The sequence below is a fragment of the Diprion similis genome, chromosome 2 (assembly GCF_021155765.1).
Source record: "Diprion similis isolate iyDipSimi1 chromosome 2, iyDipSimi1.1, whole genome shotgun sequence".
NCBI lineage: Eukaryota > Metazoa > Arthropoda > Insecta > Hymenoptera > Diprionidae > Diprion > Diprion similis.
Genome location: NC_060106.1, coordinates 7,445,610 through 7,470,943, shown reverse-complemented (window position 1 = coordinate 7,470,943; position 25,334 = coordinate 7,445,610). Strand labels below are relative to the sequence as shown.

Below are 25,334 nucleotides of genomic sequence, written 5' to 3'. Positions count from 1 at the left end.
TATTATCGTAGTTTGCAACTAGAGCTTGAGCTCCTGCTAGACACAGTGTGCACGTAATATAGTATTGTTACTATTTGATGTAACCTGTATTGAAATGTATCACCGAATGAATTTTTTTCTTCCGATTTTCTTTGTATTCTCAAAGCCGTTGGTGGTTGACTTTCGTCGCGATCTTAGACTATTATGAATGATCTTCAAGGATTAAGTGGTAAGCTAGTTTATCAATTTTTGTATTGAATTCTATGTAACAAAGGTCAATTTTCTCCGTCAGGTATTTTGTTTCAAAGTATACCGTTGAAAGTATCCGTGAAGGACATTTACAACAGTTTTCAGTATAATATATACATATTTCTATGAGAATAACAACAGAGTTTTCTAGAAAGATGACGTTTTCACCGACCCATTAATGATCGATAATCTCACCAGTCAATTTATACGCGTAAAATTTAGACTCTAGGGAATTAGTCAATACGAAATAAACGAACGCAGCCAACTTTCGCAGTCGCTAGTGTACATTAACGTGTCATGCGACTTTGAAGTGTCAGAACAATCACAATACTAGAACAGTTAACCGTGGCTGCTCCGAAACGTATGTTGTAAAATGATTACAAGAGTGTCAAGTGTAAACCTTGTCTCAAACTAAACCTCAAGTAATCTTGCACTTCAAAGAACATCTGTGTCTCATATAATTAATTATCAGAACCGTTGGACACTTGAAATATCTTCTGTAAAGAGCAAATCGTGACCTGCCATGAGCCAAACTACTAGAAAAGTGATTAAATTGTTCGCCGAACGACCTAACAGTTCCGGAAGAATGTCAGAATTTTTACAGAGCATATCTGCGAGTATTGAGCTCTTGCAAAACCATACCAGTTCTGAATTAGCGAGCAGCGAAGATCAAGATGTGTGCTTACAAGGTATATCCATAATTATAAAAACTAAAGAATACATTATATAAATATAAATATAAATAATTATTGGCTCAATTAATCTATTAATAATAAAGCTAGATAATTGCTCGGAAACATAAAAGTTATTGAAGAATCGTAATCTAGGTCTTGAACGTAGTTTGGTTTTCTTGAGTCTGCAACTTTGAATTAGCGTACTATTGTTAGAACAAATGTGGTGAAAAATATAAATTTTTCCTTCTCTTCTGTCAAAGATCTGTACGATTCTCCTGAATTCCTGGAAGGGCAGCGAGCAATATTGCGGGATTTCGAAACGGCCAAGCCCAAAATTGCGGAAAAAAGTGGAAGCCCTCAACCTCAGCCTCGAGAAAGTCGCAGCCATTCACGTCGTAGCAGCATCGGAGTAAAACTCAGCTGTCCTGTCTGTCTCGAGAGCTTGTCGTCCGTGAAATGCTGCAACATAAAAATGGTTACAGAGTGTGGACACATATTTTGTAAGTGTTGCATCGAGGATATATGCGCGAGTGATGAGGCAAAAGGGCTGGAACCCTTGTGCCCCGTTTGTCGTGAGGCAATTGGCGATTTGCGGAAAATATATTTTTAAACTCAGACAACTGTATAAGTTATAATTTTATGGCATTTTGAATTGATGAAAATTGTTGAGTTGCACTGTAAAGCAATACAGAAGTTTGAAGTATTATTATTACTGCATTAGAGATGTAAATCTCACTTTATCCTATATGTAATGTAAGATTCAGCCTGTACCAATCAAAATAGGAAAATAAAAAATAATATTTTGTCTTTATACTCTTAAAACGCAAGCCTCGTAAATCCCCTCCTTCGTTATCAGAATACATCATAGATATTAGAAATTACCGCACAATTCATTAAATTTGTCTATTGTTCGCTTATTAAGACTTTTGTAATTGAAACAAGTTACTATTCAATATATTATGCAAATCTGAGTACATAGATATACTATATCTATGTAAGTTATATGTGTATAATTAGCTACGAATCACATGTTAATTCGTAGCACGAAACCATACCGCTATTATTCGCAGGTACGCTTAACAGATTTCAAGTTTTTGCTTACTCGAGTACATGTATGTACACATCTCTAATATCTTTACATGCTTGATTTCTGTAAGCAAAGTTTGTCAGTTTGCCTTCCGTTGATCGTGCAGTCAGACCTTAACTTGTTACACCTAAAATTATACTATTCTTAATACGAGTTATTACCGTGTCTAATAATTATCATCAAAGCGTGCAAGAGCTATTTCATTTCTGCGATATCGTGACAGTAAATTTCATCGCCAATAGTAACTCAACGTTTAGATAAATCCGAAAAATGACTGGGCTGTTCTCTGGCATCATCGGCAGTCTTGTAGGATCCGGAATCCAGGCTGTAACCGGTGGGATTCCGATATCAGAAGATGCATCGAAAGCCTTAGACGTGCTACGTGTTGGCGGATTGCCGGTACCCCCTGTAAATTGGTTTTCGACAAGTGCAACATCGTCGAACAAACAGAACCCACAGATGCATGACTGCGAGAAAATCGAGCAGCACATCGCGGGAGCTTTGCAGGTCATTGGACAGGGGATGCAGGTTGTTAAGGTTCTGGGAGACGTTCTGAGTCCTCGAACTAAAGCTGCACCAGCAAAAGGTATCACAATGACAACAATTATAAAATGTGAATTTCGTGAGAATTCAATTTTCATGGATTAATTGCAATCATTTGATCCACAGCTTGGACTCCTCGTGATGATCTGCTTCGAGCCAATGCGTCGTCTTACACATCGGCACAGGTTCATGAACGTTTGCTGGGGCCGGCAGTTAAGCTGGCAAAAAACGATTCTGGTTGCCAATGCTCACGGGCTTGTGCTAAAAAGCCGTCAACATCAGGACTTGACACTTCTTCCAACACTAATCTGAGAGACAACTTTTGTTTTCCTCTGAAGCCAACGAATACCGAGGGAATAAGGAAGATAGAGAACTTTGGTAATTCATCGCGTCATTGTCAGAAAAATGCGGACATTTATACACCGGGAAGAGAGAATATTCGTCAAACAGCGAATAGAAATGGAGGTAAGCCTTCGGCGACAGCCAGTAAAATGTTGCCGAAAGAAAAAGGGAGGAAAGATCAGTTGAATGTTGAAGGAGATTCAAAGGATCGTATATTTTGCGGTTCGTCGGTTACCAAGCAGTCTCAGTTATCCAATGGCCAAAAAAAGACGGCCAATACACAACACAATACTTGCGAGTCAGGTGTTCAGAAATGTCTATATTGTCAAGTCCAGATTAGGAAAGTAAACAAATCGGGGTTAATGCCCTGTGGACACACTTTTTGCCAGAGATGCTTGACGGGTCAAAGGCCTCTGAAATGTCCAAAGTGTGATGTGAAAGTGAAATGTGAAGCAATTTAATCTTCAATATTAATTGAAAATATTTGTTAGATCATTGTTCTATTTTAATTACCAAATTTAATTGTTATTTATAAATTTCGATGATAGCACGTTATTATTTTGTTAATATTTGCGCAGCAATTTGTCAAATTGTTATTTGTGTAACTTCTGTATTGTCACTGTATTGATTTAATTACTCATAGAAATAATAGTACGTAGAAATATTTATATATAATTTATCAATTCAGGCTTACCATTGTAGTGTTTTATCTTGTTACTGGAAATCTTTTTGACATTTCTGCGAGTTACATCATGCAGTCAGGTTAAACGGCACGATTAGTGAATGTCAAGGTGATATTACAGTTAAAAATATTGGATTACGTAATAGATACACGCAGAATAATGCAGCCTCTAATTATGAGTATGCATATTTATGGAATACTTAACCAATAAAGTACGATGTAATATAATTAAATATCACTGGACTAATCTAGGTACTAAATTCAATAACAGGTGTGTAGTGGACAGTGATTTTTAGATAAGAATACATTTTACGGGTTTTTAAAATCGACGTTTAAATTGTTTAAATACATAACTTATGATACAAGTATTTGTTATTTATTGTTATAAACTTATGCTTAATTATGACCAACATGTGTTTTAACTTACGATATCCACGTACATATCTGTCATATTTCTAATATTAATATGTATTGTTGCTTGTAAATGAATGATTCGTACTAATAAATGTTAAAAAAAGACTATTTATCAATTTTTCATTACCTGTTGGGTTCAAAATTATTTCATTATTATGCAAATTTTGCTTTAGCTAGATTATATCGATTGCATACCTTATACATTTTATTTATTTGTGAACATTATGAGTATTTCATATTTGAAGTCAATATTAACTATGATTTTTATTTTCATTTAAAATATGAACTAGGTTAAACAAGCTTTTTTCCAGCTTTATTCATTTGTGCCTTTGAATCAGTTCTTTAAGGCTCAACGAACCCGCATTTTTATTCCGTAACTTCCCCGAAAGTTACAATATTATTATTATCACTATTGCTTTTACTATTATTATCATTTTATCAATTCACCAATAAAAAGAATAATTTGACGTAAACCTCACAATTATTAGTACGATTTAACAACTACGGACTAACATTATGCGGAATGTATTGTGAGTAAAGTCATATTGTTCCTAATCTGATATATTATTATTGGATTCTCTAATTGTTATGGAGTAATTAGTTATTTTCTTATTTTGATTAAATTTACTGAATTGTAAATGAAGAGTTCACTGTACAAATATAACAAAAAATAAAGAAACAGCAATTCTTGTACGAATCTGTTTTCACTTCTATTGACGAAATCATGCCCGTCATAGTTTATCTCATTCCGTTCCATGATTGCTTTTTAACATTTTCTAAACTGACAATAAATACGGATCTACACACAATATTTTGATAATTTAAATTAAAAAAATGACTGCAAATCACGTGTTTCACATAATTCATTAGTATGAATAAAAGGTAATTGCATTATTGAATTTAAAACAAAAATTGATCAAACTACTGTGAACAATTCTGAAAACATGACTGCTTGACAAGTGCGCCTGATCACACGTAACCCAATAATCGCAAAGCAATGAGTGAAACATCGCCATCAGGCGTAATTTGTGAGTAAAATTATTATTGTTAAAGAAACCACAAACCTTAGTGGAGTCATTTAACTCGTTACAATTCCTTCATCCATTTGGTCATTGAATCAAATTTGATAAAACACAAACTGAAACTTGCAGGTAAGCGTCTTTAAATCTCATTAAAATATGACAATAGTAATAATTATATGGCCTGGACATTAAAATCGTGTATGGAAATATGTGATATCGGAGACGATGTCTCGGGACATGTAAACTTAAGTTAGTAAGGTTTAGAAAATTACAGGCCCTTTTTTCAAGAACCACTTCGCCCCCTGACCACTATTAACGAATGCTTGTAGTAGCCTGAAAAATAATCGTTTCCAGTTTAGAGCCCATCCTTGCACCCTAATCCCATCCTCTCATAGTCCCCACTTCTGGCGGTACCGACTTCAACACATAAACACATCGTGCCTCACCCACCACTGACCTGCACGTTTGGGCTGAACCATTCCAACGACCCAACGTCTCATTGTCTCTCGAGGTTCTAATCTGTTCGGACGTTTTCATAAGGAATATAAGATGTGGATCGTGTTTGGGGTGGTTATCGCTACAACGACAAGTGGTAATTATATAAAATGTTCATTCGGAGATCAGCTCGACTTTTTTAGAATTTCTTTGAAAGTGACGAATAAGTTGATAAGTTTTCATCATACGTCCAGTTAATTCCCTCTCATAACAAACGTGCCAAATGCGTTTGATTCTCATTTGTGTAATGTAAACACTATTTATGTACATACATACTGCCATGATTGTCGTATAACAGCGACAAAATTCAACTATCTGAGTTGAAAGGGGCGGAAAATTTCGACGGGGTTTAACTGCCGGTCACTATTAACTTGCGATGAAATTTCATAATATTTAACCGAATATTGTACGTTCAACGTTTGACTCTCTGATTCATTCAGTTCAATATTTACAGTTGTCACATAGGCGTAGGTAATTTTAAAAAATGGTGCAAAATTTGAAAATTGTATTTCAGCACTGGGAATCACTTGTTACTGCGAAGGCTACTGCCCCGATGGCAGAGAGAACGGGACTTGCCAAGAGCAGGTCGGAGGTTACTGCTTCAGCGCGGTCGAGGAGGTCTGGGACCCAAAAAGAAAAGAATACAGTCCCGAGTGGTCATTCGGGTGTCTCCCCCCCGTTGAGCAGGGCCTAATGCAGTGCAAAGGAGACTTGGCGCCACTTTTGAATCAGATGAGTATAACCTGCTGCAACGACAGGGACTTATGCAACAAGAAGTCCCTTCCGGTATTCAAGCCTTGGATCTCAGGGCAAGTCGATTCAGTTCCCTCGGCAAAAACGATCGTCATAATCGCGATTTCAGCCTCGGCGTCGGTAATCCTCATCATCGTTATCGTCGTCGGCTTCATCGTCTTGCAGCGTCATCGTAAATCGAAACGCCGAAGGTCCATCTTACAGAAATCAATTCGAGGAAACCTGGAGGAACTCATAGACGAAAGCAGCGGGTCAGGATCCGGTCTTCCTCTACTGGTGCAGAGGACGATTGCTAGGCAGCTGTCGTTATCCAGATGCGTCGGAAAAGGAAGATACGGAGAGGTCTGGCTGGCTACTTGGCGAGGCGAGAGAGTAGCCGTCAAGGTGTTTTTCTCTCTGGAGGAAGCCTCCTGGTTTCGTGAGACTGAGATCTATCAGACGGTGCTCATGAGACACGAGAACATCCTTGGGTTCATCGCGGCCGATATCAAGGGCACTGGAACATGGACCCAGATGCTACTGATTACCGATTACCACGAGCGGGGCTCGCTGCATGATTACTTGCAGACCACGATTCTCGATCACTCGACCCTGCTGACCATCTGCTTCTCAATCGCCTCCGGGATGTCTCATCTTCACATGGAAATTTTTGGTACTAGAGGAAAGCCGGCCATTGCACATCGCGACGTCAAGAGTAGGAACATCCTGGTCAAGTCGAACGGAGAATGTGTTATTGCTGACTTTGGAATGGCCGTACGATTTATGAGGTGAGTAACCGTCGATTACATCGGTCAAAGAATGTTGTCTTAATTACTAGGAAACGATTATTTTTAATTCCCGTAGTGATAACGGCACCGTCGAAATTCCGCCGAACACCAGAGTTGGTACAAAGAGGTACATGGCTCCAGAGATTCTCGAGGAACGTGTAAACACGACCTCGTTCGATTCGTTTAAAATGGCTGATATGTACTCCGTCGGTTTGGTCTTCTGGGAAGTCTGCCGACGATGTGGCACTCCTGAAGATGTCTCTTCTTCACGATCGGCAGAAGCGTACGCTCTGCCGTATCACGATGTTGTACCCGGAGATCCATCCTTCGAAGACATGAAGCTTGCAATATGCGTGAAAAAATTGCGTCCACAAATACCATCGAGATGGAAAAGTGATTCGGTGTGTATTACTACAGACTATGTAATCAGAATGAAAATAATGCTGAATTTTGTTGAGCTTATACACTCGATTAATGCATGGTCTACTTGCGTGCCTAACTGCATCTGAAACTGAAAAAGGATTACCTGGATTATGTATAAAATGTATATAAATTACGTCGTTTTTTTTTCCACAGGTTTTGGCACCCCTGAGTAAAGTTATGGCTGAATGCTGGCACGAAAATCCGGCTGTAAGACTGACGGCGCTTAGAGTTAAAAAAACTCTTGTGATGCTCCGTAGCAATATTGCCATTACAGATAATTTGGTTTAAGACTGTAGTGGAATATCGAATTTTCGATGTTATTACCCCTGATTACACGGAACTCTACTTAAATTATTTATTTTTTCCTATTATCGAGCTCAAATTTTACGTTTCCGATTGAGATGAAAAATTTTCAGCACAAAGAGTGTCAAGAAATTCGTTTCACGTTATTCTTTATTGTTCTGTATCACGAGGACTGTTGTTTTGTCTGAGAAGAGTTTATTATTAGCTTATGGAGAAGATATATCGTTCGAAGTAAACGATTGCTCGAAAATCTAGCCTTTATAAGAACAAAATTTGTTGACGAGATCAAGACGTCTCTTGTATCTATTGATGTGATGTAAATTAGCGTTTGGTACAATAACTAATGTATTGAATGTAAGAACATTTATACATATTATACAATAATTACTATCAATAGATTACCATCAATTGTTACATATTGACACACACACACACACACACACACGCAATATATTTGAATGTAACATAAGTCGTAGTTTTATTAATACTTATAGTTTTATACAATCATTACATATAATTAATTGACTGGAATATAGAAATTAATGAAAATACGTAACGCTTCTTGCAAATTGAAGACTTTCTGTGGAAAAGTGTACTTTTAGAAATTTAGTTGCCAAAAACGGTAAAGTTCGAGAACTGGCTGCATTTGCAGTGTTTACCACAGAAATTTTTCAACGAACCAAAAACTTTTCGTCATCCTAACTTATTGTTAGTTACATCACGTTAAAATGGCACTGCCGTTATTGGACGGAGTAATTGATTAATTTAATAATTCAAGAGATGGTGTAGTTCATGATCAATTGACAAATGCAGTTCCGCGCTAATGTCCTTAGAGGTTGACCTACACTTTAGAATAGTTACGCTTTAATTGGATGGAAATCAGTTATTGCTGCCCCAATTATTGTATACTATGAACTACGTGCAGCTTGCAAAAGCTATAACGTACGCAGTGCCAAGCTACTAGTATAAGCTAACATGGTTAGTTTTATGTTTCAAAATAATGTAATAGACGAATAAAAAAAAGACGGATTGGACGCGATAAATGAGAAATACTTGTATACGTAGGTTTCAAAAACGATATTACCTTGTGCAGTGAATATATAACATTAGTTTATAAATAAAGTAAGGGACAGTCAGTTTTGTGATACAATAAATATGTACAAATGTATAAAATAACGAATAATGTAATAAATTGATTTTCTCACGAAGAAATACTTGAGTACTCATTTTCTCATATTAAAATGGAAAATTTTTACACAAATGTTTATTCGAGTCTATTACATCAATCGGATCAGATTAGAATAATTGCAATACTCTCATAACGTAGGGCTAAACGAAATTTCCCTACACAATTTTGAAAATTTCACGTTTAGCGTATCTCGATACATAAAACCTAGACCTGCGGATTAACTATACTTTTTGATAGCCTTAAAGCTTGGTTTTACGGAGAGACTCGTAGAATTATAAAATAGTGCAATTACTTATCGACGAACCTTGCGTAGCGGACCGAAGCGAGTAAATTTTCACAATACATTGACCGATAGCGTATTCACAGTTTCAACGATAAAAAATGTTATATATATATATATATGGTACAAGTATAAAAATTTCAACGTAGTTAACACAGAAGTGCGAGTATTAAAAGAGGTGAATGAATCGAACTTCAGTTGACGATAAACAATACTGTGTGTATCTAAAAAATAAAATTCAACGACAAGTCTCGAGAACTTTTCATTGACTTTATCACTCGAAGGGCTGCCATTTAGTGATTTGCTGGCCAGGTTTAGCCAACGCTTGTTTCCACTGTTCGCCATAGGTTCCTCCTCCATCCGGTCCTATCACGAAATGCCCAACTGCGGTTTTCTTTCCTGTGATGAAGAGTCAAGTTCAAAGTTTTTACACACATTTTACTTCAATTTAATCATATTTATCTATAAATGTTTCGCATTTTATATTACAATCGAATTCTGCGGTTGAACAAAACTATTTCAACGGGTTTGATCTTAAAACAAAAGATTGATAATTACCCAATTTATTTTTGGAGACAAATTTCACCACAAAACTGACGTCGCCCTGGGGATTCTTTGCGATAACCCTTGCGTTGTCAGGTGAAAAACTGGTCGAAATAGTCGGCATGAATCTATCACTTTTCCAAAAATGTGTGACTATGCCGTTGTCAACTACGGACATCTTTATGTACAGCTGACCCTTCAGAGCCTCGTGTTCGTGCATCGTATGTAAGGAGCATCTTAGCTTGCTCAATGACAATATCAAGCTGCCTCCACTTTCTCCGTCCTTGTCCCCCTTCTCCTGGCATAATGAAATCTCCACCTGTCCTTTCTTGCTCTCTCGCTGTGTAAAAAATTAAATATTTATTGTCTTTGAAATTTTTCGTCTTTCAATGGAACAGACGTCATGATATGTTTCAATTACGTATATTAACCTTCAGGGTACAAATTCTGATCCGTAATTCGGATATTTTGAGGTGAACACTACAATAAGATATATAATTCCTTCCATTTTTAAGCCCTCGGGCCTTTTTTCAGAAACACTTGGTCTAAATATTTCAAGAATGTCGAACCTTCTTAATATATTCAGGAGAACGACTGAAAAAAACTAATTGTTTACATTTTTAGTTTGTGAAAACGTAAGTTTTAGATTACGTCCCGAAATTTTTAAAGTGGGTCAAAAATAGGATCATATTAACGGTGAATTGTTATAAATATTCCAGGGATCTCGACTTTTCTGAACATATTCCATGCCTCTGAAATATTTATACAGATTAAATTATGATCCAGTTTTCATCTCAATATAAAAACTTCAGGATAAACTAGAGAACATCTAGCATTCCATACAAACGAATAAAAAAAAATTATTCCTGAGGCGTTGGCATGCACAGGACTGAAAATCAAAGGAAGTGTTTTTTTCTGGAAGTCCAGAAGATCTAACGAAAAATGAATTTTGTATTTGGCAACATCGGATTTTTTTTTACACAAAATAAGAACATACTCGATAATATTTTTTTCGACATCTGGAAGTGCTAAAAGTACGGAAACAAAGGTTCAATTCGAAAATCGAAATTTTTACTTTGAATAGCTGGCTGAAAATTTGTGGATTAGTCGATAAATTGCTCACCCTTTCATCGGCTCCGGAGATTCCGCTACTGATCGGTTTTAGTGGCCACCAAGTTTCTCCAGTGGAAACGTCGCCCGCATGCTTTGGCTTAGCGGGTTTTGTAACGAAGACTCCAGGGTCCAATTTGACAGTGGCGGCTCCTAGGGTTCGTCTCTTGTCGAAGATCCGGTCCCTGGCACTCTTCTGAGGCATGCTTGTCTTTTCCTTATCATTTTGTTTGCCAAAGAACTGGGTCAGCAGATTGGCCTTGGACGAATCTGTGGTTGAGGGCGTACTTTTGGCGGCCGAATTATCCTTCTTCCCTTTCTTGGAAGACTCACCCTTGGCTCTTTCGTTCTCCGATTCCTTTTTATCGGTGGCTATCAGTGGCTTGTCCTCTAGAACAGCGTAGACTGTGGCCACGACCAATTTCGACCCACCGATTTCTTCTTCGGTTACTTTTGTCTTCCCAAATTTTGATTTCGTCTCTTTCGTCAGTGGGAAGGTGAACTCCTCGTTCCAACTCGGCCAGGACTCGTTTTTTGGGGTCGTTTCGAACTTCTCCTTCCCTGGGAGAAGTTTCACCTAAGTGATTAATGAGATTGTTAAAATTACTCTGACCACAACGATTCGCGGACTATTTTTTGAGCCGTAAAACACTCTGCATGTGGGTAATTATACTTCTATATTGATCACGTGTAACTCTTGAGTACCACCAGCCTATCCCTTTTTGATTATGAACTGTAACCATGTCAACGTTGGATCGATACATACTTGTACTCGCAATCTGAACAGCCACTTCAAGTTTGCTTATTCATCTATTTAGGTGACAATACTTGCAATATTGAAAAAATTACCTCACGTATCTCGCTTATCGTATTTTAAGCGAACAAGAAATAGATACACATTTAAATTGGGGTGTTTGACGTTTAAAAAGTGCTTGCAATTGGTCTAAAAAGAAACCTCTAAGAAACTGAGCACTGTATTATGTATTATCTCTTTTAGATTGTTTACAAAAATGGATTATATCTCAAAAAATTTATCGAAAGCACATTACAAAAAAATTTTGATACAGAAGGGTAGCAAAAAATGCCATAATTGAAAACACCAAAATTTTTTGGGACCTTTCTATATTAGAACTTCTCTGCAATTCACTCTAGATCATATTTTTGAGCCATAATGCATTTTTTGGTGAAATATAAAAGACATAATACGTGTTAAAAAGGTCTTAATATCGGTTCTTCACTTTTCCAAAAAAATCATTTTCGCATACCCTAAAAATTTTTTAGACCAGAAGCAAGCAAGCCCTCTTTGCATGCAACTGTAGAAAAATGGAAAAGTTCTTCAAACGTCAAATACCCTAATGTCCGTTATATCGATAGATAAAAAGTTTAGCATACATGCTCTTACCTTAACAACGTAACTGTTGACTCTGGTAAAGCCAAAGTTCTGAGGCAAGTGTCTTGCACCTATAATGGTCACGTATAAAGCCTTCGCCGCCGGGGAGTGGACAATTTTTATTCCCACTTCCGGTTCTAGACTGGTCGTTCGATTCAGCGAGCTGTTCTTCAGGCCACTGTCAATGAAGGATTTAATCCGAGCTATAGCCATTTTGAGAACTCGTTATTCTATCTACTTTGATTTTGAACAATCGGCCCTGCTGCTCAGCGTAGCTCAATATATCACATCGTTGTTATATGATCATACGAATCATAACTTCAGTGCATCGGGAAATCTCCTCGAGAAATGGGAATCTGAAAAAAAATTCATCATTGCAACCACAAGGCAGTGACTTCCGCAAGCCTTCACAACGAAGTGGATTTCCCAGTTAAAATATGTCCATTTATGTCTCGAGTTGAACGTATGTACTTAGTACTGTCGTATGTTTTTATCGTCGAGTGTTGTAATTGCATGAGCACTTTTAGAGCTACGTTAACATTCAATAAATAATTGCTAATTTGGTCACGTTCGGAGCCCAGGACTATATCGTCGTACGAATTACCAACTCGACACCATGTAAAAGGCAGAAAGTCGACGTTCGTTGTCCATTACGTACATTATTTTTCCGCGAAGGAAATAAACTACACAGTGATAACGATCTGTCAAAGTTCTAAAGCAACAGAAACATGCGGTTTCGTCACGATATTTCTGGAGCAAATGCTAGACTTCGATAAGAGGTGTCCAGAAAATTTTGTAAAATGTATTTTAACGAGCTATAAAACGACTGAACAAATTACCGTGCGAAGATATGTGTTTAAAATATAGTTGCGCAATATGTGAAGGACGCTTCGCCGTCTCGAAGGCTTTTATTTATTTCTTATTCTATAGCACAATCCCCCGAGTTTCAGATTTCTGTCATCTCACTTGAATCTGTTGCATTAAAAAGAGAAGCGATCAATCCGGTTTTGCAGTATGATCAGTGCTCGCCGAGTCGAAAGATCACACCTGATATTCTTTTATTTAGTACTTGGTCAGCGATCGTTTTGCCGGGAGAGTGTGAAGTAAAATTGGTCAATTGTATCAAATTTAAAGTATCGAATTAAACAGATTGAACGGTCATTATTACACTAACACTGACGGTTATGTTTGTTCATTTTATTTTTTCAAATATTCGTGTTTGATTAAAGATATATTTCCCTACACTGCGCAGAATCGTAAATTATTTATACACGGTCGCACGTGTTTGTATCGAGCAAATAGAAGTATAATAAGACATTGGCATAGCAGCACGTATTCTGTAGAATAGTATGCTTATAAGAATGAGGTGAAGCATTTGTGCCACATAGATTTTGCGGTTATAAAACTCTCACAGTTCTATTCATAAGACACGGTTGCCAAATCTGTCAATTTGTCAGGTAGTTTCAATCACAAAAATTAAAAATTATTCATTGCCGTTTTTAGGCTGATGAATAAAAAAACAAGAATTCCCCAGAAATTAAATAGCTGGCGAGAAAGCATGTATATTTAAATTCATGCATGTATTCTTAAAGTGCCGCAAATTCGTTGAGCAGGATAGCACATATAGTAATTACATCACGATGTAGAAACTAATTATCAACGGCACACCCAATTAATTCTCCATATGACGTTGAGATCTATACTGATAGCTCACTACACCTCAGCAATTTGAATGCAGAAAAGCTGCGCATAACATTGACGGTATCATAAACATAACAAACGACATAAACCGCGCTGTTTCACACTTGAATGTTATCACTGTAAGAATTCAAATTCCATTCACCTGTCGATTGCAAAGTAACTGTAGTCCGTACCCGAAGATAACGTCTTGAAGCGTAGATTGTTATCAGCTCGAAAGACGTCGAAGCGGCGATATCGTTATTACACGTTTACAAAACATGTTTAAAAATTTTCCGTTGCCGTACCGTATTCGGCGTGTTTTCAAAATGTGATCTGTCGTCTCTTTCCTTATTTTATTTTTCACATCATTTCACAGCAATTACCTTCGTCACTCGCCGCAGTCACGTAATAACTATCACTAAATTTTCAGCCGGGATTAGAGCAATTGACTCGTTGTTGCCTCTGCGATCTTGGGCAAGGTATGCAATGCGCTTGGAGCGTGGGCAGAACTTATAACGAATGACGGCTGCCACACATTGCCGACGATCTGCGCACGCGCACTGGAACCCACACCAAACAGCTTTGCCTTACAGCCTGTTTTCAGTTGAGCACGATGTCATGTACCGGGTGACCACAGTTATTTGGAACGAAATGAAAGCGTGGTCTGAGCACCATGGTTGTGAAAAATGCCGTTAAACCGTTCTATGAATTACCATTTCCATTACCAATGCCGTATGATGAAGTATTTTGAATTGATTTGCGCTCCATGCTCTCAGTCCCACTTCCGGTTCCTGTACGCGGTGGGTCATCCGTATTTTCAAGGACGGCAATCTGTTGTTCGGTGGGCCAAAAATGTGTGAGTCTACAATTATTACAGATAATTGGATGGGCATGGCTCGTTGCGTGGTGCAGAGTTAACAGTAGTTCATCCACTGTGTATTAAAGCTGTGTAAAATTAATTTCATGAAGTTCCGTTTACTAATCAGATTATACGCCGTGTTAAAAAATTTGCCGTATATTACAACTTCATCGATATACATGCGAATAGTTAATTGTTCATCTTGGTATAATTGTGATCATGCTTGTCATAGATATAGTTCTGTGATCTTGAGTATGAATGCATTAATACACTTAACATTATTAACATTATACGTGATAAAGTCGAAGATCCTTGCCATTGAGCATTCCATTAGTGATTATCGTCCGCTCATCGTTAAGAATACGTGATTACTTTTCTTTTATACCTCTGATATCGATTGTATTCTTTATACATTGTGCGCGTGTTATTATTATCATTATTATATGAATAAAATTTTGCTTGTCACACCATATCGTATGCACAATACGAAATCGATTCTCACGTTATTATACTTACGTGTATATTGCACCATTTTATTACTGGTCATACTACTAGGCCACCCGACTCTTCTCCAAACCCCTCGTGCAGCAGCTGCTTCAAAAACTTTTGAAACGTGGAACAAAGGCTGTATTTCGGATGCTGTGCCCCGGAGGTGTTTCTTGAATGCATAGAGTTTTTTCGCACTGTTATGCCGCTTCTCGTGGTTTGTAAAAATTTCACCCCACCTTCCGAGCCCGTATTATACTTATGAGTTTGGAGCGAATTTCAAGCGTCGTTTTTGGAGTAGAAAACATTATGAACGTGGAATGAGACGTCACCGAACACTATCTGAAGCACTTCTAGATTTCGGTGTGAAATATATTCCAGATGGCCCAAGTTATAACGTTTTACTCACAATCAGTTTTACCAAAAATGTGATACTTCTTTTTACTCAAGTCTAATTATAATTTGATATCGAAAGTTTCTTCACTTGATTAAAGCAGGGAAAATAATGTGATGATCCGGGACCGATTTGATTGACACCTGAAAGCATCCATCGTTGTCCATGAAACTTACAAAAACGGAGTGTTCCGGCAGATGATACCCATATGGAGACACACGGAGGACAATTCAATCTGTGAAGATTAAAATTGACGGCGCATAGGGATGAGGCATGCCGCGTAACACGGTATTACCCTTGCATATATTGAGCTTCCGAACGTGGAACCTAATCAACTTCTCGTCAGGTAAAGAGTAATTTTTCATTCAATCAACATACAGGAATGCAGAGCACTCATACTGCATTGACAATGATTTGAAGAGTTGATTTAAATGCGTCGTAATATGCAATTGTCTTGCATTCCATGAACACCGCCGATTCTATTGCGTTTGAGGCGGTTGCTGAGTCTCTAATGCAAAAGTGAGCTATGAGTGATAATAAATTAGTACCTGGCAGATTCTCCATCGTTAAAAAACCGTAGTTCAGCATGAGCATGAAATTTTTAAGTAACCTTATGTAAATGGAAAAAACGAATGTATAGTAATAGTCACAATACAATGTTTTTGATAGCGTATCTATAACTGTAACAATAATTATGAGTATATTACAAGTATTCAAATGTACAGGCTAGGTAATAAAATTATCATATCTATTATTCCTACGTACTAACTTAACGTATCAAAATGATTTTGATTGTGCATAATATCTTTGTGATAGTCAATCAAAGTCTGGCAACTTCGATTTCTTCAACGGTGCTGCTGAATGCCACTGATTTTCTTTTAGTAAGATTAGGCGAGGTACTGAAATGTTAGGCATAAAGAATAAATGAGTAATTGGAATGATTAAAAATGCCGTAACGTAATGTACCTAAAGTTTCGATCGCTCACGCTTGATGAAAAACTTCAACAATCACCAATACTAACAAGGAATGTACCCCATACAGGGAATGTATGTTGATATCTCCGATTAGATTTCTTTTGTAATACGGTATAGTCGACTAAAAACTATGCGACAGGTATTTTTTTTATCTGCCATCAAACACTTTAAGGGGGTGAAAGCTCCCTCCAAAGTAAGGACTCCTTGAAATGTTTAATGCCAGGTAAAAAAAATACGTATGACTTAATTTTTAGTCTACTATAACATATTGCAAAAGAAATCAAATCGGAGAAATCGATCTGGGATACCTTCCTTATGAGTTCCAATAATCAACAAATGGGTTACCAGCCTTCAGTTTACCATTTCATGCTTACCAGATTTCAGTAATCTATAAAAAATGCTTTTTGAAACTTAGCCTCAGTGACAATTTGAGTTTGCAATCGAAACTTCAGATACATGTAACAAAGACGTCGTTGGCTTGTGATAAATAATACAAGATAAAAAATATAGAAAAGGTTAGTGTATGAAAAACAAGGATCATATAGTGTTGTTCCTTATTTAATATATAAGGAATATGATTGCTGTTAGTTAAATATTTTTGCGCAATCGAAGGTTTGTGTTGGCTTACATCACAGAAGCATTGAACTTTCGCTGTATGTTAGACAAGTTTTTAAAGCTAACTATATTATTCTATGTTTTATAAAAAATTGCATTAAAATATCTGCAACCGACTAAACTGGAAGTTTATTTGTCTTGAGTTTAAAAAAATTCGTGTATCTAGTGGATGGACTTATACTGTACATTTCAGTTACTACCGTTAATTGAACAATAAGCTGTACGAATGATGAAAGTGTAATTATAAAATTTTTGGTTTTGTCATCTTGCAGCCAAAGTTAAGCTGAATTGGCAATTTATTCCCGGCATTTCAATATAACGAAATTGTAAAAAAAAATCATATGTACGAAAGAAGGAAATTAAGGTCAGTGAAACTGTGGACGAAGATCACGAGATTAGGATGAGATTCCTGTAATCATCGATTTTGTTAATTTGTATGAAACCTTATTTCTATTTGGCTGCTTGATACCATGATAGAAAAAAATGCTTCCCCCAAACACCAAGATTGTGTGCGACACTTGCTATAAAAGCAGCGAAAAGGACGAGAAACAATTTTCGGCAAATGAATGAAATGGAACAAACATTGATGAAAACCGACGGGACTTAACGTTTGCGAGACATACTTCATTTCAATGGTATTTCAACTTACTCTGGTCTACTCTCGTTTCGTGTGACGAATGTAATATCGCCATCATTGCTTCCTTTCAGAGTACTGAATGAACGGTTATTTTCGAAGTCTAATTTGTCTGGTTTTGTCGTTTGATTCAAAACCCACTCAGCACTCGGCGAGTCTGTCGACTCCGATCTTCGTCAGGAATTGAAACGAATAATTATTAAAAGAACAGTTGTTCCGTATTGTAAGGCTTTAATCAACTTTAAATATATGTTCTTTTTATAACATTTGGTGGGAACAAATTATTCAAAGCAACAAAAAACGATCTATTTCCCGTATTTGCGAAATATATATTGAAATATAATCGTCGACGATTATTTTTTTCACCGAAATATCATGTTTGAGCGCAAATCAATATTTTAACAGAAAATCAAGTTTACTTTCGAACTCTACAAGGCTGTTCGAAAAATATTTCAATTCCAAGAACTATTTTTCATAAATAATAGACGATAATTTGAAGAAACTTGGGACGATTTTTTAAAACATTTTTGGAGAGTTCCAAGCTTTCGTAACCAACAAATACAAGCAGAACATAAAATAAACATGTACATATAAGGGTTTTGCTTACACATGGTCCTGTGACTCGCTCAACGTTACTGATTTCACGTAGTAATTTCTACAAGAATACGAAACAATATGTAATCAGATTTGAGGCGGTGTTTTCTAGCATCAACTAGGACTAACTACAGTATGGACTTATGTAGGCTCAAGATTCCGCAGTAAGGTACATTCTGCTTATATAACTGATTGATAATAATTACTGTGATTATGTATATAAGCGCGCGTAATAATTCCCACGCTCAGCCTTGACTGCTTGTACAAACACGAGTTTAATTTTGTTTTTTGCATTGTAAAAGAAATACTCACAAAATAACGTGCAAACGAATTTCACATACTTTCTAGAAATATCCAACAGTCAATGCATATTTTCTAAAAATACTGAGAACATAAACTGCAAAATAAGGATGGATCACTTTGTTCACAAATTAATGTCAGTCAAGAATAGTGACAGCGATTTACTACAAAGCTGAATTTTTCAGGATTACACATATAATTGTAAGGTTCTGCTTCTAATAATTACTACTGTTAAGGCCATACTGCAATACATATTCATTTGAAAAATCCAGTAAAAACATTACTCAGTAACTTACCCGTTACTTTCGTTTGATTGACGACCATCAAAGTTCTCGTATGAAACATCGGATTCCACTGACGTGGATTTGTTGGGTCTAAAATTGTGATGAGTATATTCAAAGTTTGCTGATGTTTTTTGTTGTGTTATAAATTCAAATCATACCTGCAGAACAAGAAGTAGACGACACCAGCGGCAATTGCCAGTAATAACAAAAGCACTGATAGCACAATTATCGCTGCCCAATAACCACGAGTATCGAATTCTGTCAACATGGCGGATTCTGAACTGTCAGCTAGAATTGATTCCAATGTCGCCAAGTCGCTGATTCCCCAAGTGAAGTTAGTACCTTCAACGGTTCTGTAAAAGCAGAAGGAATGTCTAACTATGTGAGCAACGTTACGCAATCGGTTTGAAGTCAAAAACGATCGTGATACATACGAGACTAGAATTTCGCTGGCCACAGGTTCGGTGATATTCAGTCCGTAGAGGACAAGTCGAAGAAGGGTATTGGTATCGGTAGCTCTTTTTGTCCAGCTGGAGAGTGACTTTAAAGAGGTGAAATTTGCAGCATCGCTTTCAGATATTACGGCCGAAGTGAGTGCCTGAACCCAATATCCAGTACTGGTACTCAACTCCTCTACAATGTCATCAACATCTTCTAAAAGACCACCGTTAATGAATAGAACAGCTACATTGCTACTCGCGAGTGTTCTAACTGTCAGGTCGGTTGATGTTTCAAAGGTGCCGTCCGTTGCAGTAACCGTGAATTGGTAACCGTCTTCAGTGTAGACACCCTGCTGTATGTAGAGTGTTCCATCCGTATTGTGGATGTAGAAGACATCGTTGGAACCACTTTGTAGTGAGTAGGTTACAATTGCATTATCATCAATGTCGGCGTCAGTCGCCTGAAATATGGATATTACAATTTAGTGGAGAAAGTTCTCATTAGAGAATTAATCTTATAGATTAGTTTGCGAATGAATGTCAAATGCTGGTTTTCGATTACAGATCTCGTTTTTCAGTACGATTGTTGGTATGTTTCAGAAGTGATTAAGTTCAACTGAATGTCACTATGACGTTATTGCCTATATTACGTTATTGCATTATAAGTGTGATCCTTTCAGCAGCAGATGTGTTAGATGTGCAGCATACTAACATCATACCTTGTCGTAATATCTTGAAAACGTTAGTCACTCAGACTCACCCCAAGTTGATAGACGTAGGGAACGAGAATGAGTTGCGCCAGCTCGTATCCAGGGAACCCTATGTAGGTTGGTGTGTTGGAATTCCAAACAGGAGCGTTGTCGTTTATGTCGGTGATGATGACAATCAAAACAGTTCTGGTACGCTCATATGCGATGTTCTCGGTCAAGATTTCATATTCCGTGTCTCGTTTCGATCTGGTAGTCGTGGTGTTGTTCGTGGTATCTGTATCGTTCGGACAGCTCGCATCAATGATCACACGAACTTGAGCCACTGTCATGTTGCTAAAGTATGAAGCCTCTCTGTCAATGGCGACCGTGTTGAGGTAGTTACCGGTGATAGTAAATAAGTCTGGAACGTGAGATTATTAGAGTTTTCGGAAGGTAAATGGAGGTCAACATCGTCTTTTCATGCAAAATTCAATGGTGATGAAAAAATATATAACACGGTGAAAGTTAACGGCATAGAGTGAACTGTAATAAAACCGATATGATTGAAGTAATACCTTGGCTAGGTGTTTGTGAATAAATAGTATAGTTGCACCCATTATCGTCGAGTGGGAGTATATTTTCATGGGCTGACTCTTCTTCAAGTTCGATAATCTGGAGAGCATAACCAAATACGATGTCACCACTGCACTCAGTTAGCGTGCTGATTACAAGAATGACGGTTGCCGATGCACTAATGCTCAAACCGTCGATAGTCGCTAAAATTTGAAATGTGTAAACTCCCGGGCTGATTGCCGCTGTAACTTCTAAGGTAGCAGTGTCAGCGTCTATTATAACCCTGGATGAAAGATCATCTGTAATATAAAAATTCTGTTAATTATTCACGAGTGTGATTATAAAAGTAGTTTGGAACTGGTCTGTAAAGTTGTGAAGACGTTACCATCGTCAATAGACACAGAATAGACAATGGTTCCTTCAGCGTTAGTGGCCACTGCTGTTTGCGTCATAAGAATTCCAGTGAAGGTAGAGTTCTTGTCAAATCTGTAGGTACTACTTGAGAAACTCAAGCCAGGAGTGACAATCGTGGTTGTCGTAATCGTAGTATCATCTTCGGTGGACAAAGTTGTGGTTTCACTTCCGGGTGATAGGGTTGTGGTTAAAGTGTCAACTGCTACTGTGGTAGTTGCAGCAGAGTATGATGTAGTCACCGTTGATTCAGTGCAATCACATTCTTGGGTAACAGTTACAACAGGACATTCGGTTGTTTCGACTGAAAACCGTGAATGATATAAAAACCGTCCCAATGTTAACATAACAATTCAGTACGTTCTTTTACTACCTGTAGTCGTGGTTGTTGCAACATTCTCTGTAGTATCAGTTGCACCATCACTGGTACTGGTCGTTGTTGAATCTTCACTTCTGTCAGTAGTCGTCGTTGTATAGGTGCTTTCGTATCCAGAAGTAACTGTCGTGGAAGAATCGCAGACACAATCGTCCGTGGTGATTGTCGGGCACTCCGTGATTGTGGTAGTTGCTATCGTGGCTGAATAAAGTATGAATTTCCTGCATAACCTCATCGTTCTTTACTTTGTCAAAAAATTGGTAGTACTATCAGCATATAGGTATGAGAAATGAATAATTTGAAATGACGATAAAATTCATCAGTAAGTAATCCGAGTTCTTACATTCTGTTTCACTTGTCACTGCTGAAATAGTTGCTATAGTTGAAGTGACAATGGTGGTACCTCCTTCTGTTGTAGTCGAACTACATCCCGTAGAAACAATTCCGGGTAAAGCAATGTGCAAAATGGTTATTCCCGTATCTGTTGCGCCAGTTCTTACTGCCTGGAAATATACATGTGTTAAATTTCAAATAGGTGAGACTTTTTGACTTAAAGAACAACGTTACTCCATACTCACAGTTAGAGTTAAGATGACGTAGTATTCAGCAAGTAATTCAGAGCCCACATTCTGAAGGGTTATGCTAATGGTGGTGTAGTCTTCACTAACGGTGATCAGGAAATTGTCTTCGTAACCTGCGATTTTACGCCGTATTAGCTTTATCAGATTGTTATCTTCAACTAAGGACGTCCATGATAATTTATTCATCGAGTTAATGAAATTATCAGTTCCGTAAGTCACACAGCATATCTCAGGGTAATAAGTATGACGTGTCCACATTGAGTGCTGGATCTCATGTGTTTATGATTCAGATTTGATAAGGTCAGAGACTTTCTTTCTTCATTCGCAAGATAACTTATCCATAATCTACATGGTTAATTTTTTTTATTCAACTTACTCCCTATATTGTCAACGATCGTGAACGACGTCGTATTACTGGCTCCTTGACTCAAGGTGATGTCGCCTTGATTGAAGACCACCGTTGTGCCATTTGCCTGGACATTTTAAGATAAGTAATAATTGAAAGTACACGTGAACAAATAATACGAGTCAATCAGTAGCTTGACATACAATGTATCGGAATCTTTGAACAAAATATTATCTTGACTATGAATAATTTCCTTCGTGAACAAGAAAATGGATGACCAATGCCATGGTGTTTCAAGTACCTCTTCCTCAGTGAGACCGGAGAGATCCGCGATGTAAACAGGATACGTAAATATCGGACTAGAGGGAGTACTGTTTTCTTCATCCACGCTGATAGTAATGCTCGTTTCAGAAGTCAGAGCAGGTGTACCAGTATCCTGTAATGAATTGAATTCTTAGAAAACACGTTGAGCTGTTTGAGCGTGCCTTAAGTGAACAGTCTAAATCAAAGTATCAACAAGTATGAATCTTTTCCATTTGATACTAAACGGAATCGAGGAGCAAAGCGCATTCCTTGGCCTGGAAAATCTTCATCGCTGTAATGTTTCTCATTCTTGCGTAACATGGTTGAGGGTTAATAAACGTTAGATTTTTTTAATGGATTACCGTTGCGTAGATCTTGAAAGTTACATCTTCTTCAATATTCAGCAGAGCCGTAGTCAATAGCTGAGCGTAATGTAGTTTGGTATCTGATGTGTCTTGAGATAACCACGATGCGGAAAACCCATTAGCGTTGGAATCAGAAGAGTTTAAAGTGAAACTGATATTCGTATTCGTGAGATCGATGTCCTTAGCGGAAATAGTGCCGAACAATTGCACAGAGAATCCTGATGGAAAAGGCATTGGCAGCTCATAAGTATAAGGAGCATCCTGGAACTCGGGATAGTTGTTGTTTGTGTCCGTTATCGGTTGATAGATTTCCTGACGGTAATTGAAGAAGAGGTTTGTTAATGAGTTTCAAGGTAAGCAGATGATAAAACGTCGGATATTAAATAATCAGACTTACTAGTGATCGGCTGTTGACTGAACAGGTGAATGTTATTGTGACGAGCATCGTCGATGTGGACTAAAACATTGAGAATAAACGGTAACGATTAGCAAGACGAATGGGTCTGAATTACATCGTAATGCTATGTTGTTTTCAAATTTGAGGATTGACTGCTACCTCGAGCTCTTCGTATTGTGAAAAGTAGTCGGTCAGGGTTACGATGAATTGTCCATTTTCCAGAACGGGCTGCATGTAGAAGTACCCGCTGTCACTATCAGCCACAATAGTGTTAATGCTCGTAATTGAAGAAGCCGTCATGTTAAGCAGAACCGTTCCTGATTCAGAGGTGTCATCTATAGCATCCAGAACGAATCCAAAACTCCAATACGTATCGGACAGTTCCGTTCCGTTTTCATATGACAGAGCACAAGCTGAAAAAGCATGGGGTGATCGTTTCAATAACTTATAAAAGTATGAAGAATTTAAATCAAATAACGAAATCAGTCTGAATTGTTTTCCAAGTGTGCTTTCGTGAGCATATGACGCGTTAGTTTATAATTAAGTATGACTTAATCTGGTCGAAATACGTAGGGATAAATTATCGACGAATCGTCGTATCAGCAATTTTCAAGCATGCATATCCATTTGAACGGATCAATAATAATAAAAATATACCCTAAAAGGCGTTATTTCCATTTAAATTTTACATTCTTATTCCTTATATATATTACCCAGTAAACATATTTAACTCTCTCGCACGAAGAGCCTAATTAAAAATCGTACTTCGATTTGATCCTCGATTGTGATTAAAATACGTTTCGTATGAAATGAATGAAACTGTGTTAAGTATAGGAAGTATTTAGGGTATTACATATCGTAACCGACATAACTTTAGTTTCCTAGAATTTGCTGGCATAAGAGGGCACTTACTCAGGTGGGTGAGAAAAAAATTCTAGTCGATAACAATGAATCTAAATTTTACTCACACTTCCGTTATGAGTATATTAAATCTTATCTAATCATTTGTTAACTCGATAAGCAACTGTATTCTGACACTGCTGAAAATAAATTCGTGATTTAAAATATGATACTAAGTTGTATTTTTTCCGGTGTAGGAAGTAGAGTTCACGCATTGCGAGTGAGTTTTGATAATCCGTATAACCGGTGCACAAGTTCATTAATAGTTGTAATATTTCCAACACTGTCATCAGGATTGATGGTCCGAAGGTCTTATCCGTTGACGTGAACCCTCGATGTAAATATTCACATCACAAAATATTGTAGGCTATGGATATAACTAGTAAGGAAGAAGTAAATGAAGAACTGAGTTTCAACTAGGGATTCAACAAAATGAACCGTCATTTAATAGAACTGATGATAATGGCATGCTTAAAAAAATTCCCTTCCCACTATAGGACTGATTACACAAAGCATAGCTTACTACGATTAAAAAAATTGCACAAGACATATTTTGCTTACTGGCCTGTCCATCGGCCCCGAAGATGAAACTGGCACATATCGCAATGACGGATATCCGATGAAGGATACTCATCGCACTTTTTTTTCACGAAACTGTCACTAGAGTATTGTAAGAAAACCGTCGCTGTCGGTTTGCTTTGTTGAAGTGTTACGATTAGACTGATACACTGAGAGTCGACCACAAACAGCCATCTCCGTATCTGAGCATCGATAGTGATAAGGTCTTTGTCACGGGCGATAAAAATTAGACTCGATAATCGGTAGAGTAACATTGACTCTGTGTGTATGGATATATAGACCAAATTTTACACTCCCTAATGTTGTCC

General features: G+C 37.5%; 5 protein-coding genes across 8 annotated transcripts; 3 read left to right on the top strand and 2 right to left on the bottom strand.

Annotated features, from left to right (window-relative positions):
- Positions 1–528: 528 nt before the first annotated feature.
- On the top strand, positions 529–1,667 carry LOC124413432 (E3 ubiquitin-protein ligase RNF4-like). The gene is made up of 2 exons (XM_046893997.1): positions 529–917; positions 1,163–1,667. Exons 1-2 carry the CDS (start codon positions 752–754, stop codon positions 1,510–1,512), a joined length of 516 nt encoding a protein of 171 aa, XP_046749953.1. The 5' UTR covers positions 529–751; the 3' UTR covers positions 1,513–1,667.
- A 443-nt stretch (positions 1,668–2,110) lies between these two features.
- Positions 2,111–4,034, top strand: LOC124412974. Of its 2 annotated transcripts, XM_046893246.1 has the most exons (3): positions 2,111–2,575; positions 2,659–3,314; positions 3,770–4,034. In XM_046893246.1, the coding sequence occupies exons 1-3, from the start codon at positions 2,260–2,262 to the stop codon at positions 3,782–3,784; spliced, it is 987 nt and encodes a 328-aa protein (XP_046749202.1). In that variant the 5' UTR covers positions 2,111–2,259; the 3' UTR covers positions 3,785–4,034. The 2 variants fall into 2 exon arrangements, with proteins under 2 accessions (XP_046749202.1, XP_046749193.1); XM_046893237.1 differs by having other exon boundaries at positions 2,659–4,034.
- Positions 4,035–5,467: 1,433 nt separating this feature from the next.
- On the top strand, positions 5,468–7,969 carry LOC124413239 (bone morphogenetic protein receptor type-1B-like). Its single transcript, XM_046893693.1, has 4 exons — positions 5,468–5,584; positions 6,002–7,007; positions 7,084–7,408; positions 7,584–7,969. The coding sequence occupies exons 1-4, from the start codon at positions 5,542–5,544 to the stop codon at positions 7,716–7,718; spliced, it is 1,509 nt and encodes a 502-aa protein (XP_046749649.1). The 5' UTR covers positions 5,468–5,541; the 3' UTR covers positions 7,719–7,969.
- A 759-nt stretch (positions 7,970–8,728) lies between these two features.
- Positions 8,729–14,471, bottom strand: LOC124413244. Its single transcript, XM_046893706.1, has 5 exons — positions 14,089–14,471; positions 12,258–12,601; positions 10,869–11,432; positions 9,761–10,085; positions 8,729–9,601 (listed from the first exon to the last, which is right to left on the bottom strand). The coding sequence occupies exons 2-5, from the start codon at positions 12,456–12,458 to the stop codon at positions 9,477–9,479; spliced, it is 1,215 nt and encodes a 404-aa protein (XP_046749662.1). The 5' UTR covers positions 12,459–12,601; positions 14,089–14,471; the 3' UTR covers positions 8,729–9,476.
- A 1,836-nt stretch (positions 14,472–16,307) lies between these two features.
- On the bottom strand, positions 16,308–25,149 carry LOC124416059 (serine-rich adhesin for platelets-like). 3 transcript variants are annotated; one of them, XM_046896896.1, is made up of 18 exons: positions 25,009–25,149; positions 23,707–23,960; positions 23,548–23,607; positions 23,148–23,462; positions 22,784–22,918; positions 22,513–22,609; positions 22,134–22,249; positions 21,899–22,058; positions 21,553–21,756; positions 21,154–21,483; positions 20,771–21,067; positions 20,267–20,616; positions 19,501–19,967; positions 19,225–19,419; positions 19,079–19,156; positions 18,496–18,543; positions 17,904–18,059; positions 16,308–16,563 (listed from the first exon to the last, which is right to left on the bottom strand). In XM_046896896.1, the coding sequence occupies exons 1-18, from the start codon at positions 25,079–25,081 to the stop codon at positions 16,485–16,487; spliced, it is 3,414 nt and encodes a 1,137-aa protein (XP_046752852.1). In that variant the 5' UTR covers positions 25,082–25,149; the 3' UTR covers positions 16,308–16,484. The 3 variants fall into 3 exon arrangements, with proteins under 3 accessions (XP_046752852.1, XP_046752853.1, XP_046752854.1); XM_046896897.1 differs by lacking the exon at positions 17,904–18,059; XM_046896898.1 differs by lacking the exons at positions 17,904–18,059; positions 18,496–18,543.
- Positions 25,150–25,334: the final 185 nt, after the last annotated feature.

Coding starts and splice junctions, on each gene's coding strand:
- LOC124413432 (XM_046893997.1), top strand. CDS start 752: ATGAGCCAAACTACTAGAAAAGTGATTAAATTGTTCGCCGAACGACCT. Junction 918..1,162: donor TCAAGATGTGTGCTTACAAG/GTATATCCATAA, acceptor CTTCTGTCAAAG/ATCTGTACGATTCTCCTGAA.
- LOC124412974 (XM_046893237.1), top strand. CDS start 2,260: ATGACTGGGCTGTTCTCTGGCATCATCGGCAGTCTTGTAGGATCCGGA. Junction 2,576..2,658: donor TAAAGCTGCACCAGCAAAAG/GTATCACAATGA, acceptor TTTGATCCACAG/CTTGGACTCCTCGTGATGAT.
- LOC124413239 (XM_046893693.1), top strand. CDS start 5,542: ATGTGGATCGTGTTTGGGGTGGTTATCGCTACAACGACAAGTG. Junction 7,008..7,083: donor ATGGCCGTACGATTTATGAG/GTGAGTAACCGT, acceptor TAATTCCCGTAG/TGATAACGGCACCGTCGAAA. Junction 7,409..7,583: donor CGAGATGGAAAAGTGATTCG/GTGTGTATTACT, acceptor TTTTTTCCACAG/GTTTTGGCACCCCTGAGTAA.
- LOC124413244 (XM_046893706.1), bottom strand. CDS start 12,458: ATGGCTATAGCTCGGATTAAATCCTTCATTGACAGTGGCCTGAAGAAC. Junction 11,433..12,257: donor TCAACAGTTACGTTGTTAAG/GTAAGAGCATGT, acceptor TTAATCACTTAG/GTGAAACTTCTCCCAGGGAA. Junction 10,086..10,868: donor TCTCCGGAGCCGATGAAAGG/GTGAGCAATTTA, acceptor TTTTTTACACAG/CGAGAGAGCAAGAAAGGACA.
- LOC124416059 (XM_046896896.1), bottom strand. CDS start 25,081: ATGAGTATCCTTCATCGGATATCCGTCATTGCGATATGTGCCAGTTTC. Junction 22,919..23,147: donor CTTTCAAGATCTACGCAACG/GTAATCCATTAA, acceptor AATTCATTACAG/GATACTGGTACACCTGCTCT. Junction 18,544..19,078: donor CAATCAAACGAAAGTAACGG/GTAAGTTACTGA, acceptor GTATTCTTGTAG/AAATTACTACGTGAAATCAG.